Below are 17,933 nucleotides of genomic sequence, written 5' to 3'. Positions count from 1 at the left end.
GAGCCTGGAGATTGAATTCAGTCATTAAATGGCCAATGTATTAACCAATCATGCTTATGTAGTGAAACCTTTAAATCCTTTAACAGTGGGGTTCAGAGAGCTCCTGAGTTGCTAAGTACGTGAAGATGCAGGGAGGGAATGGATACTCCCTGACTCTCCTTCACACCCTGCTTTATGTACTATTCTCTTCACCTGGCTATCCTTGAGTTTACAGTTGTGGGAACCTTTAAATTTAGGGCTAAGTTGGACAGAAATTCAAGTGGCCTGGGTCACTGTAACTGGCATTTTAATAATGTAATAATCTTATGGAACCAACCCTTTAAACTGTGGGATTTGGTGCTAACTCTGGGTAACTAATAGTAGGTCTGAAGAATAAGTAAGAATCTGAGATCAAACATGTACATTAAGCTTCCAGAGATTAAGAAACTTTCTCTGGGTCAAAATAATAGAATCTGAATTATGTCTCCAAAGATTAGAACATTATATACTATTCTCTCTCAAGAATCAATCCAGGCCAGTAAAATGGCTCAGCAGGTAACAGCACTTGCAGTCAGTCAATCCTGAAAACTTAATTTCTTTATTATTGTTACTCACGCACATGAGTGCAAATGTGCATATAAATATAACCTGCTGAGTCTATTTAGTGTTGCTGTTACGTACACGTTGTTTGGGGCTGAGCACTGGGAATGGGTAACCTATCGGGGACTTGTCCTTGAAGAAGACTGAGTCTCCCTCTCTGAGCATCCATTAACTGTAGGTAGCTCTTCATGGTAAAAGGAAAGTAAAACCTCCATGCACATACAAAATAGAATTAAAATGTAGTTTACAAAAAAGGCATGACTTTCTCTCTTCCTCTCCTCCATCTCCTTTCCCTGGCAGCAGCCAAAATTTATAGCTTGTTGATGTTGTTTGTTCACTTCACTTCTTTCTTCCTTTTCTTTTCTTTCTTTTTCTTTTTCTTTTTTTTTTTGGTCGAGCTGATGATTGAACCCAGGGCCTTGTGCTTGCTAGGCAAGCACTCTACCACAATCCCCAGCCCCTCTTTTGGTTTTTCCAAGACAGGGTTTCTCTGCAGGCCAGGCTGGCCTAGAACTCAGAGATTTGCCTGACCCTCCGAGTGCTGGGATTAAAGGTGTGCGCCACCACCATTCTGCTCTTTTTTTTTTTTTTTTTTCAAACTCTAAGAAATGGTCCTTAAACTTCCTTCAGTCAGTTTCTAAATTGTTATATTAAAAGACTAAAAACCCACAAGAGGAAACCCCAATTTCCTTGGTAAAGTTCCAACTGTTTTGCAATTCCGCTTTTTCTCCCCCCCCCCCCAATACAGAGTGGGGCTGGAGAGACAGCTCAGAGGTTAGAGTACTGCTCTTCCAAAGAGCTCAGGTTCGATTTCCAGCACCCACATCAAGCAGCTTACAAGTGCCTGTTACTCCAGCACCAGGAAATCTAACACCCTCTTCTGGCTTCCACAGGCACCTGCATGCATATAAACATATATACACTCAGGAACACACATATACACACAAAATAAATTAAAAAAATCTTGAAAGAAAAAGAAAACGAAATGTCATATGGCCCCACCCATCTTTGAGGAGCTACTGGCAGTTACAGTTGCTGGGGGATTTTCTTTAGTGGTATAGCCATTAAGCTGCCCAAGTTTCAGTGAATAACTTCTCCATCCATGCTTGTGCAGTAGGTCACACACACAAAAACAACAACCAAAACATGAAGGAAGACTTGTTGAGAAGAAAGGGTTCAGCAGGAGTGGAGGGCATGAAAAAGAATAATGGAGGATGAAAATGACCTAAAGACTTTATGTACTATGTGATGCTGTCAAAGAATAAAGAAAGAAAAGAAATACAGTTTAGTAAAATCATTCAAGAGTTAAAGTTGAGCTGGGCAGTGGTGGTTCATGCCTTTAAGACCAGCACTCGGGAGGCAGAGGCAGAAGGATCTCTGTGAGTTTGAGGCCAGCCTGGTCTACAGAGTGAGTTCAAGAACAGCCAAAGTTACACAGAGAAACCCTGTCTTGAAAAACCAAAAAAGAATTAAAGTTGCTAGCTATGTATACAGACCAGGAGCTCTATCAGACAAGAGATCAAAAGCAAAAATGTAGGGTGGTCAGATGGCCTAGTGGGTAAAGGTGCTTGCAGCCTGACAATGCAAGCATGAAGACCTGGATTGATTCAATCTCTGGAACCTAGGTAAATGCTGAAGGAGAGAACTGACACCACAAAGTTGTCTTCTGACTTCCACACACAGGTTATGCCCCCATTCCATGAACACACATATTGTACAACACACAATAACAAGGTGCTGCAAAATATTTGTGTACACTGTAAAGATGTGTCTCTGCCTAAGGCTCCTTCTGATTGGTTTAATAAAGAGCTTAATGGCCAATAGCTATGCAAGAGGTATAGGCCGGACTTCCAGGCAGCGAGAGAACTCTGGGAAGAAGAAAGGCGGAGTTGCCAGCCAGACTTGGAGGAAGCAAGGCATGGGCAGTTCAGAGATGAGGTCACACCATGTGGTAGAATGTAGATTAATATAAATGGGCTAATTTAAGTTATAAGAGCTAGTGGGACAAGCCCAAGCTAGGTCGAAGCTTTCATAATTAATAAGTCTCTATATCATTATTTTTAAGCTGGCAGCCCAAAGAAAAATCCAACTACAATAAAGTAATTTTAAGGTTTTAGGAATAACTGCTCTCTAAATGTTTAACAATTTAAAACTATGAACAAAATTAAAGAGCTTGCCTGATACATATTTGATTATTTAACAAAAGATTATGGCAATCTGATTTGAGGGCTGGCCCAGCCTAGTAAGTATAGCTCTCACTCCTCAGAGGAAAAAGAAAAAAAATTTTTTTTTTTTTTTTGCTTCTTTACAGAAATCCACAACTTGTCAGAATGCAGAGAACTGACCGTGAGGTACTCAACCCCAGTTGATATAAACAACACAGAGAACATGGTGGAAAAGGGGTAAAGAGAGTCTAAGAGTCAGAGGACAAGGACATCTGCTGTGAGACAGTGTCTTCTCCATATAACAGGGAAGCTCCACACGTGAAATCTCATAATGACAACAGTAGATCAGTAGATGGGGGAAATCTCACATGGCCCCACCCCTAGATGAAAAGCTATGGGCAATTAATGGAGCTGAGAGACAGAGACTCAGTCTTCTCCAGGGTCAAGTCCCTGATAGGTTATCTATTCAAAGTGGTCAACCCTAAACATACATACATACACACACACACACACACACACACACACACACACACACACACACCAGTAACATCAAATGGACTCAGCAGGTTAGATTTACATGTGTGTGTTAGAATATTATTTTTTAAGGTGTTTATGCTGCAGTTGTTTAACTCTGTGAAGCTGTGTTACTTTGTCTGTCTAAAATACCTGATGGTCTAAAAAAAGAACTGAATGGCCAATAGCAAGGCAGGAGAAAGGATAGGCAGGGCTGGCAGGCAGAGAGAATATACAGAAGGAGAACTCTAGGAGTAGAACTTCTAGGCAAGAAGTAGCCATAGGAGGAGGAGGACTCCAGGAGCCAGCCACCCAGCTACAGAGCAAGCCATGGAGTAAGAGTAAGATTTACAAAAGAGAACAGGAAAATCCCCAAGGCAAAGGTAGATGGGATAGTTTAAAGTTAAGGAAAGCTGGCTAGAAACAAGCCAAGCTAAGGCTGGGCATTTATAAGTAAGAACAAGCCTCTGTGTGTGACTTATTTGGGAGCTGGGTGGTGGGCCCCCGCCAAGAGCAAAAACAACCTAAAAGCAGGAACTCTCATGGATACAGGCTTGCATGGGTGTAACAATAACCAAGTTGAAACATGAATTTAAGAAGGAAGGACACAAGAGGAATTGGGAGAGGAACAGGAGGTGTAGAATTATGTAAATAAGTATTCATGTATGACATTAAAAATAGAGCAGGACATGCTGAGAAATAAGTATTTTTGTTTGTTTATTTTGTTTTGAGATAGAGTCTGACTATAATGTAGCCCTGGTTGTCAGAGACCTCACTCTGGAGACCAGGCTGGCCTTGAACTCACAGAGATCCACCCTGAACCCAGAACCTTGTGTTCACTAGGCAAGCACTCTACTACTGAGCTACATTCCCCCAGCCCAGGATTAGGTTCTTAGTGCTTTGTTTCCATAATTCCCCAGGTAGGTGTCATTTTATTTACAAAGGTGAATAATCAGGTTACTTTGAGTATCAATTGGGGGAAAAACTCAACTAGGATTTTTCTGTTTCATTGCAATTATAAATTATCTGGCAAAAGAAACAGAGAAGGGCAAATTAGGAAGCTATTTGGTTTTTTTGTTTGTTTGTTTTTGGTTTTTGGGTTTTTTTCGAGACAGGGTTTATCTGTAGCTTTGGAGGCTGTCCTGGAACTCACTTTGTAGAGCAGGCTGGCTTCGAACTCACAGAGATCCGCCTGCCTCAGCCTCCCAAGTGTTGGGATTACAGGCGTGCGCCACCACCGCCAGAGAGGAAGCTATTTGTATTTGCTGGTCTTGGAGTAGTGTTATACAGGTCTCCTGACTTCTGCACAGAACTCAGTTTACAAAAGCAGTCACTTTTACCCTGTGTGCTAAAACCAAAATCCCAAGGCAAAGATATGGCATAGCATTCAGGGTGCTAATGTACTTTTCCTTTTCTGTTCTCTAATCTTTATGCAGCACTACATAGTTTCCTTTACAGAAATATATATTACCAACAAAACCAGTAAGACAGGCAGAAAACATAATAAAATCTAGACTTCCAAATGACAGAAAGAATTAGGAGACTCTATCCTAACTCCTATCAATACTGATGTTTTCAGAGCTCCATTCAGTGTAGCTCTGAAGTGAGTTTCCACATCACTCTTTACCCAGAAAGACTACCCTGTCACACACGTGAACACACATGGCACAGGAAGCAAGGGTACGACTTCTAACTCCAAGGCTGTGTTTTAGTATGATCTCAGCAATTTTTTTCAGTAAGATTTTTCAAGTTTTGTCACTTTACTTATATCTTACAAAGCAACTAGTTCAAAAGCTATAGTCCTGAAGTACTAAATAATTTTAATATCATATGCAATAACACTACTTTCTTTTTAGTGTCATTCTATCTTTCTAATCTGCGGATAAAAGAATATAATATCTTAAAGCCAATAGTCTCTTTTTTTGAGACAGGGTCTAAGTATCCTGTCCAACTTAAAATAAGCCTCTTACCTCAGCCTCTCATTTGCTGGGACGGAGCCATGTGCCACCACACCTGACTTGAAGTTAACAGTCTACACACCTACACACACACACACACACACACACACACACACACACACACACCTCTCTTCACTCCCTTCACTACTGTTACCTTCTAACGAACTCAACTTTTGTCAGTAAGTCTTTTAATGCTACATGCTACGTTCTCTGTGATAGGAAAGAAACCAAATGCTTCGTTATCTATTAGTAGTTAATCGTTTTTTCAATACCTTTAGTATTCAGTCCACATCCACTAGCACATTATGACATCATTGCCTTCCAGTGTTTGTTCAGACTGAACAACCCGTTCTACTTTGCTCCGCTGCCTTCAACACAAAGCAAATACCGTGGGTTGCAGAGCCAGCTAAGAAGCGAATGCATGTCCATTTTGCACTCACTGCTTGGTAAATTACATTTTTATTTACTGCAACTGATTTGGAGTGTCAACCTAACCAAAAGAAAGGCTCTGGACAGGATCAGATCTTAAATGACACAAGAGAGGGGGGCGGGGCCGACCGCCAGCCCTAAACTACAGAGTCTAAGGCTTGCCAGAGATAAACAAAGGAAGCTGATTCTCCTGAGCGGCGCCTACAAGCGCGTCAGCCTACTTGGGCTTTCGGGTGGAAACCCAAGGCTCACCGCCTCCCGGCGTTCAAAAGCTGAGTTTTTCTACGAGACTTCCTTTACGGGTAGACACGCAGCAGGCGGGTCGGTGAAGACTGACAGATTAACAGGAGGAGCGGCAGTCATTCTTCCCCTAAGCCCGAACCCCCGCTGCCCGTCATGCAACTCTCGGGGGAACCCGGCGCAGAAGGCCGCGGGCGCCGAGGCGCGGGCCGGTCCTCACCTGGCAGCCCTTCTTGTGGTGAAAGCCGACCACCACGATGTGCAGGACGGGCCCGCAGGGGGCGCCGTCCCCCTTCACGCCCAGCCTTCTCCATGGGCGTCCGCCGCAGGCCCGCACCGCGACTCCAACCGCCGAGGCCCGGCCGCACGACCCAGAGCGGCGGCCTTCAGATGTCAGCCCGAGCGCCGCATGTGCACTGCACCACGGGCTCGGGGGCTGCCGACCAGCTCCCTCACCTCGGCGCTGCCCCACAGGGCCTCCACGGCTCTGCTTCATCCGCTTCCGCAGCTTCCGGGCTGTCACCTGACGCTACAGCCGCCTCCGGCGGCGTGGGGCGGGACCCGGACGCCCCAGTCCGGGCGGGGTCTGAGGCGGCATGGGCGGAGCCCGGGAGGGGGCGGAACCAGAGGGCAAGGAGGCGGGGCAGGGGCGTGGCAGTATGGCAGGAGGGGCGGGGCCTCCCGGACGAAGGTAGCGCTGGGCAGGGCAGATGCTGATCCTCACCGACTTTTTGTAGTAGTGGAGGAAAGCCTAGGGTGTTGAGTGTGGCTGCGGATTACACCTGCTCCTTTCTTCCTAAGTCCTTTGTCAAATCACTTCCTTCTAAAATCTATTTTCCTTCTTGAAATCTCCTTCCTCCTCTCCCCTCAGTTTTACTTCTTTATAAGCGTGTTTTCTCTTCACTCTTTAAATCTTTTTGTGGAATTTCTCAGCCTTGCGTTTTAAATGTTAACAAGGAGGCATATTTATGACGTTCGGTATCTGGTGTATTCAACGTCTAAATTAAGTTGCTTTGCTTACACAAATTTTCCTTTGGTTTCGTTCTAGAATTTTTTTCAATGAATTTCTATGTGCAGTCCCAGGCAGTGGCTGCATGCATGTAGCCAGAACTTGAAGGGCTGAGGTGGGAGGATTGCAAGTTTCAATGAAATTTGGGCTACATAGTGTTAGAAATGTGCTCACAAGGTAAAAGTTCACGACTCCAATTATAGAAACCCAACAGAACTTTATAACTTCAGATCCGGCCGGGCTTGGTGGCACACTCCTTTAATGCCAGCACTCCAGAGGCAGAGGCAGGCAGATTGCTGAGTTTGAGGCCAGCAGGGTCTCCAGAGAGAGTTCCAGGACAGTCAGGGTTACACAGAGAAACCCTGTCTCATAAAACAACAACAATAAGAACTAATAACAATAATTTCAGACCAGAAGAGTCACAGTCCAAAAATGATAGGAGCAAGGGTTTCTGATCAGGATGGCCTCAGTCCTGCTAAGGCCGGGTTGTGGTGGTGTGGCTGGTGGGGGCTTAGCTTTTCCTCCTTAGCGGAGATTCGATCTCACAGTCTCCTGATCACCTAATTTAGAAAGTGGCAGGAAAAGAAGAAAGGCAGAGTACAGAGTAGTCAGTGTTGAAACTGAGCACATCTGGCTAAAGGACCAGCGAGAGGAGAAGATGACATGGTTATTAAAACTGTTTGGAAGAAAAGACAAGTTTCTCCCAATGAAGAGTTTAAAGTCAGTTTAGGCAAACAGGGGGATCCTTCTCAGACCTGCAAAAATAAATACATAAATTATATGCAAGAGTTTGGAAGCAAAATGTAAGCCTTGAATCATAATATCTTTGGCAATAAAGATTTACATTTACCTGTGAAATGGTTATTCCAGTACCGTGATTAAATGTGTGTGTATGTGTGTGTGTGTGTGTGTGTGTGTGTGTGTGTGTGTGTACAATTTTCTGGGGTTTATTATAAGTAGCACAAAATAGATCTCTTATTCCAGGGGTTTCTAAATCCTTTGCTGAATGAACTACAATTTCAAAAAGTAAATTGCAGGACTGGAGAGGTGACTCAGAGGTTAAGAGCATTGACTATTCTTCCAGAGGTCCTGAGTTTAATTCCCAGCAAAACATGGTGGCTCACAAACATCGATGAAGAGACCTGATGCCCTCTTCTGGCTTGTCTGGCATACAAGCAGACAGAACACTGTATATGTAATAAATAAATCTTAAAAAAAAAAAAAAGTAAATTGCTTAAGTGCTACTAAAACTATTCAACATTTTCAATATGTTACTACCCATATCCTTTTTATATTACAACATTCTTGACAGTGCTCATAGTTTCGTAAAAATTATTATTTATACATTATTCCCAGGATACAGAGTACATTAACATTTCTTAACATGTTACCCTTTTATGTTAACTACTTGATTTTTACTATTTTCTTTCTTTTTAAAGAATTATTTATTTTTATATTATATATATTGGTGTTTTGCCTGCATGTATGTCTGTGTGAGTGTGTTAGATCTAGGAGTTACAGACAGTTGTGAGCTGCCATGTGGTGCTGGAAATTGAATCCCAGTAGGTCCTTTGGAAGAGTTGTCTGTGCTCTTAACTGCTGAACCATCTCTCTAGTCCCCGAATTTTACTATTATCTTGATGTAAACTGTGTTAATATTTTCCACAGCTGGCATAGCTAAAATTAAGTCTAATTTCACACTTTTGTTTGAAATGTGTGGCTAGATTTCTGTCTCCAGTAAACATCAATATTTAATACACTGTTCAGTAGACATAGTTATGCCTTTAGAAATATGTGTCACTTTGCATCCTAGAGCGGTCATGTGAGATTAAATCATCTATTTATAAATATTATGCTGAAACATTTGAAGAACATATCATTTAAGGCCAGTCATGCTGTATTTAGTTATTTTCTGACCAAATACTTGACAGGAAGTGACTTAAAGGAGAAAGGATTTATTTCAGCTCAGGGATAGAGAAGATACTATACACCAAAGAATCGAGACACAGAAGAGTTCATGGTCATCAAACTGGCTCATTTAACAGTTTAGAATGACACCTCCTTTATATTCAATTTTATATGTGTGTGTTTACATGTTTGTGTATATGTGCACATATGTGTGGAGGCAAGAGATCACACATTTTTCTTCAATTGCTTTTCCACTTTATTTTCTTTATTGACAGGGTCTTTCACCGAACCTGGAGTTCACCAATTTGGCTAAATTAGTGGACCAGCAATCCTTAGGACCTCTTCTGTCTCTGCCTCCCTGGCACTGGAACTACAGATGTGAGTCACTATTCCTAGATTTTCTTTTTCTTTTTTTTTTCTTTTTCCATCCCCAGATTTTCTTACATAGGTGCTAGGTAGTGAACTTGGGTCCTGCTGCTTGGGTGGTAGACCCTTGACCAACTAAGCCATTTTTCCAGATTCTGCATTAGTTTTTAAGTCAATTGCATTACTGTAGAATAAATTCATTAACAGGGTATTCTTCACAAGGACAAGTGCCTTAGTAAGAGAAACAATTTATTTATTTATTTATTTATTTATTTATTTATTTATTTTCAAAAGTATTAGGGAGGGGACTCCAAGTCTGGAAAGAAATAGTAGTTAGAGAAAACCCTGTATGTTTCTGTACTTCACTTTGACAAGAAATTTTGATTGTGTTTATATAATGATGTTTAACTTCAGAGGAAATTTCAGTGCTTTTCTGAACATATAACATCTTGAAAAGCTTTTTCTACATACATAGACTTTATGATGATTCTTGAATTTCATTTATACCTGCTCTGTAAGGAACCATGGTGCGGGGTGCACTCTGAGACCAGGAGTTCTGGCCTAACTTGCAACTCACTGGAATTGTAACTGGAATGAGCTGGCTGTTCCTTGCCTCAGGAAAGAACATGATGAAGTAGAGCTGTTCCCATCCAGTAGTCTCATTCATTCTACTGTGTGAATGCTATGAGCTCACTTTTCAGAGTCTACAAAGATTGTTTTTTCTCTTTTGTGGCATTAAAAATTGCTAATGTTGCTAAGCCCAATGGTGCAGGCCTTAAATTCCAGCTACTTGGGAGACTGCGGCAGGAGAGAAGAAAGTTTAAGGACTGCAGGGGTACAGCGTGAGTTCAAGACCAGCCTGAGTAGCTTAGAGAGAGCCTGTCTCAAAACAAAACAAGACACCAAAACAAAACAACCCTCCCCCACAAAACAAAAACCAAACAAACAAACAAACAAAACAGGACAAATAAAGCTCAGTGGGCTCACTGGTAGAGGGCTTTCCCAGTATCCATGAGGTCCCGGTTTCATCCCCAGCACTGCAAATAGAAAATTGTTCATTTTGTTCATGTCATGGGAGACTTAAAGCATGGACTGCATTATTCTTTTTCTGATGAAAATAAAACAGGAGTAAAGGTAGAGAAGAAGGAGGCTTCATAAGTGAGTTGGGCCTTACTCTGTACTTAGAACCTCACAAAGATTAAGGAGCGTGCCAATGGGCATAAACAAGATGGAGTAAATTCAAAGAACATTGATTAGACCAAATCTAAGAATGTGGTAGCTATAGTGCACCAAGTGAGATAAATGGGTGACTTCATATGGGTTGTGGTTATAAAATAAGCTTCCTTTTGCATTTATTTTGCATAGGTTGGAGTGGGAGGACAGCTTTTGGGAGCTGGTTCACTTCTTCTGCCTAGTGAGCTCCAGGAGTGGAACTCAGGTCATCCAGCTTGGCAAAATGCACCTTCACCCACTGAACCATTTCACCAGCTCCCAAATAAGAAAGTTGCAAGCAATTAATAATGCTACCTGTATGTAGTCCCTACCCTAAGCCAACTATCATGTTAGTATTTAGGAAACAAAGATCAATAAGTAACAATACATCAAATATAATACAGTTTTCTAGGCACTACATCTTGTCCTAACCAATTTTCATAGGTTATTTCATTTAATCATTAAAATAATCTTTTCAGTGGGTGAGAAAGATAGTTCCGTGGTTAAGAGCATTAACACCTCCTCCAGAAGGCCCGGGTTTGATTCCCAGCATCCACATGATGATTCACAACTGTCTGTAACTTAAGTCCCAGGAGTTCTGATGCCTTCTCTGATCTCCATGGACACCAGGCACACATGTGGTACCAACACTGGGGTGGTTTGAATAAGAATGGACTGCATGCAAACAAAACATTCATGAATATATATGTGTGTAAATACATAATTAAAAATAACACTGTATTTACCCTTACCACCACTGCTTCTAATAGAGACACTGATATTTAAAAAGCTAAAATAGTATACCTGTAAGTCAAATAATTATCAGAAATTGTGGTGGGGCTAATGAGATGCCTCAGTAGGTAAAGGTGCTTGCTGACAAGCTGGTTGTCCTGAGTTTGAGCCCCAGAACTCACATGCTAGAAGGAGAGAACATACTCTTTCAAATTGTCCTCTGTCTTTCTCTGTGTCTCTGTCTCTGTCTCTGTCTCTGTCTCTGTCTCTCTCTCTCTCACACACACACAGGCACATGTTCACTCACATGATGCACACAAATGTAATTTTAAAACATTTTTAAAAGCTTTTAAAAATTGTGAAGTTTGAATTTGGAAAAAAAGTCACTAAATTCAGAACCAGTGGACTTAATCATAGTACTGTCTCAACATTCTTAGTCTTGAGGAACTCAGTCTTTTAAGGGGAGGTGGCTTTGTTGAATAATTATATAAAAAAAATATACCCAAATACTCGGACAGCTATTAACACTGCTGCCAGGCAGGGATAGACTCCACCAAGACCATGAAAGTCAGAATAGGTGATCATCTCTGAGAAGGGTCTTGAAATGAGTAACATTTTTACCAGGACATGGAGGAATATCAGAAAGTTAAATAAGAAAAATTGGTTAAGACTGAGGATGTTAAGGAAATATACTTGAAAAGTCAAGTGTTTTATGCTAAATGTAACAGAAATGTGTATGGCTTAAAGGCAAAATCAGTAAGAGAAGCTTGGAAGTGACATAATGTCCCCTTTGCTTGGAATGCTACTCCTGCCTTTTCTGTCTTCTCTTTAATCACCATGCAAGACTAGACTCCTGTCAGCTCCTCTGTGAAGCTTTTCAAGCTGTTCTGTGTGACCAAGGGACAGTTATTTAATTTCTTTAAGCACAAGGAACTGAATCAGATTCTTGTCTCAAAGGATGACTGTAAAGAGTGTATTTGTAATTGCCCTGGCACGTAGTAGGTACACAAGATTTATGGAATGGGAGTTGGGGGAAAAGCCACTACTGGCTTGAAATTGAGAATGGAGTTGAGTTTTCCAGGATCCCTAGAGGTATTGCTTTAGATATTAAATTTCATAGTGCTATATACATGAAATTTATTATTTGTCCTTCTTTCCACTCACTTGGGTAGAAGACTTTTCTGTACATTGCTTAATATACCCAGCAAGCTGCTGGTAATGATGGGTTTTTGTTTGCTCAATGAAGGAATGAAGGGTGCTTACCAAACATTGTAAAAATAAATGTTGTTTATTATGATTGCTCATATTTAGACTGTTTACCTTTAAGTCTCCCATATACAAATGAGACAGACAAAGGTAAAGAATGTATCTGCTTTCTATTTTTCTTTTTTTTTTAAAGTAGGGCCCAAACCATGGACCTCATGAATGATAGGAAAGCACCCTACCGCTAAGGTAGGTGTAAACTCTCATTAATTTTTATTTCTTATTTTGTGTCAGGGTCTTACTAAATTGTCCATGCTGGCAACTGTGGCTTCCTTCTGTCTCCTAAGCGCTAGGATTGCTGGCCATTCCACACAGCAGCTTTTTATCTTTTTCCAAAATAGAAGTGTAATAGCACGTTTTCCAAATGTGATCACATTAACACACAGAGTGACTTCTAGCGGTTGCCTGTACATTAACAACTGATAGTAATTTTATTATTATTTTTTTTTATTTTCTCAGAGTTGAGGACCGAACCCAGGTTCTTGGGCTTGCTATGCAAGCACTTTACCACTGAATTAAATCCCCAACGATAGTAATTTTAAAAGCCTGTAATAAACTCGACTTCTAGAAAGGACAAGAAGAAATGTATAAAGTAGTTTAAAAACAACAAACAAAAAACTTGTGAATATCTGGTATAGATTCAAAAATATGATTTGTATGGGTTTTCAGTCCTCTAGGCTTAAAAGTACCCGATTCCTTCAGAAAATGAGTAGTTCTTGAGGATAACGCAGAATGAATTGATGGGAAATCTGAATTGATTTTATTGTTCTGAAGAAAGATCCCGGCTTCAGACGCAACCTTCTAGAGGAAAACTAGATCTCGTATGTTGTGGTCTTCCGGAGTAGAGAAGGCAAACTATCTCCCAAGTTTAGCAAAACTTGGGGGACACCACAGGTGCCTGTCGGGATGGTGGCACCCATCGAGGTCCGAACTATTCTATCGAATCTCTCGGTGATCCATTTGAACCCACCCGATCTCAAGATCGGCCTCTGATTAGTTTTGTCTGAGGCGGTTACGGAAAAGGGCGGAAGCGCGCTCTTTTAAAGTCTGCGCCGGTGGCCTTATGCCACTTCCGGCGTGGCCATGGCGGCTAATGCGACCACGAACCCGTCTCAGCTCCTGCCACTAGGTAATAAACCTTCCCCGAGGAGCGGGCGGTTGACTGCAGCTCTGCGCCAGCGGCCGAAGCTGGGTCGCTGTCCCTCCGGGCTCGGCCGGGACGTCCCGCCCTTGGCGTCGCTGGGAAGTCAGACCATTTTGCCTGTCGGTGGCCGGCGGAGGTCCCACTTGATGTAGAACGTCCTCGGCCTTCTTTGTGAGCCCGCCAGTTAAGATGTCGTGGGTAGCCGTCCCAAATCGCAGTTTGGCCCTTTCGGTCTCCAGGTTAGGTAGACCCTGTATTGTATCTGGTTGTGCGAGGAGGGCGCCACGGTCTACCGTGAATCTTAAAAGAGAAATCTGGAAACTAGCCCCGTTATTCATTCATTCACCCAGCAGTTCCCTCACTGTGCCAGGGTATTGTGGAATAATGAACTTAAATTACAGCCACTGATTTCAGATCGTGCAGAGCAGTGCTAAGTTGGCTACAGAGATGCTCTGTGCTCTAGGCACAGAGATAAAGGCATGGCGAGAGAAGTGATGTCGATAATAACGCCCACCCCACTCCCGGCAATGTTTTGGCGCTGGTGAAGTTAGTGAATGTGGCTGTGGTCGAAAGTTTTTGCAGTGTCCACTCCAGTATATGCTAGATGCTGTTCATCGGTAGAAACACTGACAAGGAAAAACTACCATGGTTTCCATCTTTTAGTGTGAGCATTTTCATATCCTAACCAAATAATCTAAATAAAACCACAGTCATATTGATTGAAAAAAAAAAAGTGAAAGCTAAGGCAAAAATTCGTGCTAATGGTTGAACAGATATTTGTATAAGATGAGAAGTTATTGAATAACTGCTTTTTGTTTTATGATATGACAATAATAAAGTTAGCTCTCAAATGTTTGTTGAACTAATAAGTGGGCAAAACAACCCTTTTCCTTCCACAGAGCTCGTGGACAAGTGTATAGGATCCAGAATTCACATTGTGATGAAGAGTGATAAAGAAATTGTTGGTACACTTCTAGGATTTGATGACTTTGTCAGTATCCTTTTAAAGAGTGGTAATGGTACAGGTTTTTGAAGATTTATTAATATAAGAACTATAGACAGATAATGTATTTCTGGTTATTACATTAAAAATAATTTTTTTTCCAGGAACTTGGTAGCATTTTAAGAGGTATGCTTGCGGAGCGAAGATAGAGTTCTTGCCAACAACAAACCTTTTGAATTTGCACCATTGTGTTGAACATATTTGGAACCAAACAAAAACATAAACCAGAATAAATTCAGCCTTGTTTATTTTCTTAACAACAAATTTCAGATATGGTGTTGGAAGATGTCACTGAGTTGTAAGTAGTATTAAAAATTAAAGAATTGGGGGAAGAGGGAAGGAAATCTCTTTTTGAGTTAAAGGCAGGTGCCTTAGTTACTTTTCTATTACTGTGAAGAGACACCGTGACCAAGGCAGTTTATAAAAGAAAGCATTTCACTGTGGGCTGGCTTATAGTTTCAGAGGGTTTAGAGTCCATGGTTTTCATGGTGGGGAGTGTGGCAGCAGCAGGCAGGTGTGGAGCTGGAGCGGTAGCTAAGTGCTTACATGTGAGACTACAACCATGAGACAGAGAGAGCTAACTGGGTATAACTTAGCCTTTTGAAACCTTAAAGCCCATCCCCAGTGACACACCTCCAACAAGGCCACACCTATCTATTCCCACACAGTTCTTCAACCCGAGGACCAAGCTTTTCAAACACATAAGCCTGTGGAGGCCATTCTCATTTAAACTACCATAGCAGGTTTAGAATGATTGATTAAAAAAAAAAAAAAGTATTACCTGTTGAAATTATTTTAATACTGAAACTTTATTTACTTGTATTGTGAGGTTGGGCCAGAGCATTATTATGTTAATGTTATTCCGAATTTCTAAGAAATTAGTATGAACAAGCTTCACAGTACACTATATTTACGCGACCATTAACCAGTGGGCAGAGTGTATTTCAGAAAATTATTGTAATTGTATGAGTTCCCATTCATTCATATGTTAGAATAACAGTTCTGGTGCTAGGGATTGAACCCAGGTCCTTGGTGTGCTCTGCCTCTAGGCTAGTCTCTTTACCCCAGGAATAATTTTTAGGGAGGGAGAGTGTTTCCAAAGTATTGCCCTTGAATGCTTGTTTATCCTGACTCCATTTTATCTATTTATTTAGTGAAATTACACCAGAAGGAAGGAGGATTACAAAATTAGATCAGATTTTACTAAATGGAAATAATATAACAATGGTAAGACAAAGCTGTTTTATTTGAATTCCATGTACTTTGATGGGGCAGGGATTCTGGGACTCACTAAACGGCTGCTTAGTTCAGTGTCGATGGCCTAGACATTCTGAGGGTGGGAAGGAGCCCTCGGTGATCAGTGCCCCAACCCAGCTATTGAAAAAGCATTGGTCCTTAAGATTAATTGACTTCTTAATCTTTATAATCTTTTAGTTTATCAGGAATCATAGTTGAAAGTCTTAAACATCAATTAATGATGCTGGGATTACTAACAGATATTGATGACTTGAAGAAAATGGGGATTGAAGGATGGGGGAGAGAGACACAAAGGTGGCTTTGGTCCATAAGGATCATGTGGGGATTTTTAGGTGGTATGATAGTGTTATTAATAAACTCTTTTTCTCTAATACAGCTGGTTCCTGGAGGAGAAGGGCCTGAAGTATGAATGGATTTCCTTATGCTAGAGTCTGGCTTTTTCTTAAACCTTTAATGTCTATATTCTATAAAATGAAGTTTCCGTTAAAAGGAAATACTTTGAATATATACACCATTTTTCTAAGCTAATCGTGGTTATTTTGAGAAAGGAAGAGGTTTGTTTTGTTTTTTAAAAGACTGAAAAAATAAAGATGTTTTTGGTTAATTGTGATTTTTTATTTATTGTGTTGAAATACCTAGTGGAACAAATATATTGATACTTGGTTTCATATTGATTTCTGTTTATTTTCTTCCTCATTTATTTGACTTGGGTGAGAGCATGTCATTTTATCCAGAAGCTTGAGGGTGGCGAGGAGAGGAAGAGGGCTAGGTGAGCCGATGTCTGCCAATGGCTGCTCTTCTGGCCTCTTTGCTAAAAGTGAACTTAATCCTTATTTTTAAATAAATATTTTATTTTTATTCTATGTGTATGAATATCTTCCCTTCATGTAGGTCTGCTTCATGTGCAGTGTCTTCAGAGGCCAAAAGAGAGTGTTGGACCCCCTGGTTCTAGAGTTTAATGGTGGGTTGATACCTGCCATGTGGGTCTGGGATTGAACCTGGGTTCTCTACAAGAGAAAAAAACAAGTGCTTCTAACTGCTGGACTGTCTCTCCAGCTCCTGAACTTAATTCTTAAACAGCATTTAGTCCAAAGCAAAATGAGCTTTGATTTTGAATATATCATTTAAAAAACCCTAATGATCCCTTAAGAAAATTGAGTTCAAACTCTGATACTTTGTAATGAAGCTTTTACTGATTCTTATTAAAAACAAAGTATGTGTGCTGTATGTATATTGTAGAAGTGCAGGTAAGCAAAAAGTAGCAATCACATTTTATATTTTCCTAGACTTGAAAAAAATTTTATTTTTTTAATGTGTGTGAGTGTTTTGGCTGCGTGTATGTCTGTGTACCACTTACCTGCTTTGTACCCGTGGAAGCCAGAAGATGGTGTTGGATCCCCTGGACCTGGTTACAAGGGATCATGAATCTTATGCTGGGAATGAACTGGGGTCATTTTCAGGCACAAGTATTCTTAACTGCTGAGCTATCTTTCCAGCCATCTTTTCCTGTACTTACTCCCCCCCCCAAAAAAAAAAAACAAAACAAAATAATTACTGTGGGTGTAAATATGTGGGTATCTGAGTGTCATACAGCACGTATGGAGGCCAGAGGACAACTTGCAGGAATCAGTTTTCTCCCTCTGTCTTAGGGGTCCTCGGTATTGAACTTAGGTCTTCAGGCTGGGTAGCAAGTGGCTTTGCCACCCAGCGATCTCACCCACCCCATCAAAGATTGTTTGAGTGTGTACATTTTAACAAAAACTTGCTTATCCTAAATGTTTAGGTTCCATGTAAGTACATTTAAAAAAAAAAAAAAAAAGACTAATGACTATTTTCTATGTGAAATATTTCAACAGTGATGTCTATGAAATTTTATTAAATTTTTTACAATAAATTATTTAGCCTATGCTTACTGGTACAGTAATTTTAACTACCTCTTTATATTTTTTGTTTCCTAGAGTAAATTCATAGAGTACACGTTTGTCGTATTGTCAACAGAAAGTTTGTATCCCACTACTTTTCCAGCTGTTCAATACCTTTTACACCCTTATCAACATTTAACTCCTCTATTCTTTTTCTTCCACTTTGATAAGCAAAACCTAGTTTAAAAACTTGAAAAAACTTACTTGAACTGACTTGTATCTTATGAATTATT

At 40.8% G+C, this 17,933-nt stretch overlaps 2 protein-coding genes across 4 annotated transcripts in view; one reads left to right on the top strand and one right to left on the bottom strand.

Moving 5' to 3' along the window:
* The window catches only part of Avl9 (AVL9 cell migration associated), a 45,414-nt gene extending 38,953 nt beyond the window's left edge, over positions 1-6,461 (bottom strand). The window contains exon 1 of one of the 2 annotated variants that reach the window (XM_036182314.1): positions 6,105-6,461. In XM_036182314.1, coding sequence (XP_036038207.1) covers positions 6,105-6,380 — 276 coding nt within the window. In that variant the 5' untranslated portion in view covers positions 6,381-6,461. The remainder of the gene's footprint in view (positions 1-6,104) is intronic. The other variant, XM_036182313.1, reaches the window with a different exon arrangement.
* A 6,959-nt stretch (positions 6,462-13,420) lies between these two features.
* On the top strand, positions 13,421-16,452 carry Lsm5 (LSM5 homolog, U6 small nuclear RNA and mRNA degradation associated). 2 transcript variants are annotated; one of them, XM_036181815.1, is made up of 5 exons: positions 13,421-13,503; positions 14,418-14,513; positions 14,792-14,819; positions 15,676-15,748; positions 16,155-16,452. In XM_036181815.1, exons 1-5 carry the CDS (start codon positions 13,458-13,460, stop codon positions 16,185-16,187), a joined length of 276 nt encoding a protein of 91 aa, XP_036037708.1. In that variant the 5' UTR covers positions 13,421-13,457; the 3' UTR covers positions 16,188-16,452. The 2 variants fall into 2 exon arrangements, with proteins under 2 accessions (XP_036037708.1, XP_036037710.1); XM_036181817.1 differs by lacking the exon at positions 13,421-13,503 and adding an exon at positions 13,511-13,757 and having other exon boundaries at positions 16,155-16,365.
* Positions 16,453-17,933: the final 1,481 nt, after the last annotated feature.

Source organism: Onychomys torridus, chromosome 3, assembly GCF_903995425.1.
Source record: "Onychomys torridus chromosome 3, mOncTor1.1, whole genome shotgun sequence".
Lineage (NCBI taxonomy): Eukaryota > Metazoa > Chordata > Mammalia > Rodentia > Cricetidae > Onychomys > Onychomys torridus.
The sequence above is the reverse complement of the archived record's forward strand: the minus strand, read 5'-3'. Positions and strand labels throughout refer to the sequence as shown.

Bases quoted from the DNA above. Each gene is read 5' to 3' on its own strand.
- Lsm5 (XM_036181815.1), top strand. From the start codon at position 13,458: ATGGCGGCTAATGCGACCACGAACCCGTCTCAGCTCCTGCCACTAG. The intron at 14,514-14,791 runs GTATCCTTTTAA...AACAAATTTCAG, and splicing joins AGGATTTGATGACTTTGTCA to ATATGGTGTTGGAAGATGTC. The intron at 15,749-16,154 runs GTAAGACAAAGC...TCTCTAATACAG, and splicing joins ATGGAAATAATATAACAATG to CTGGTTCCTGGAGGAGAAGG.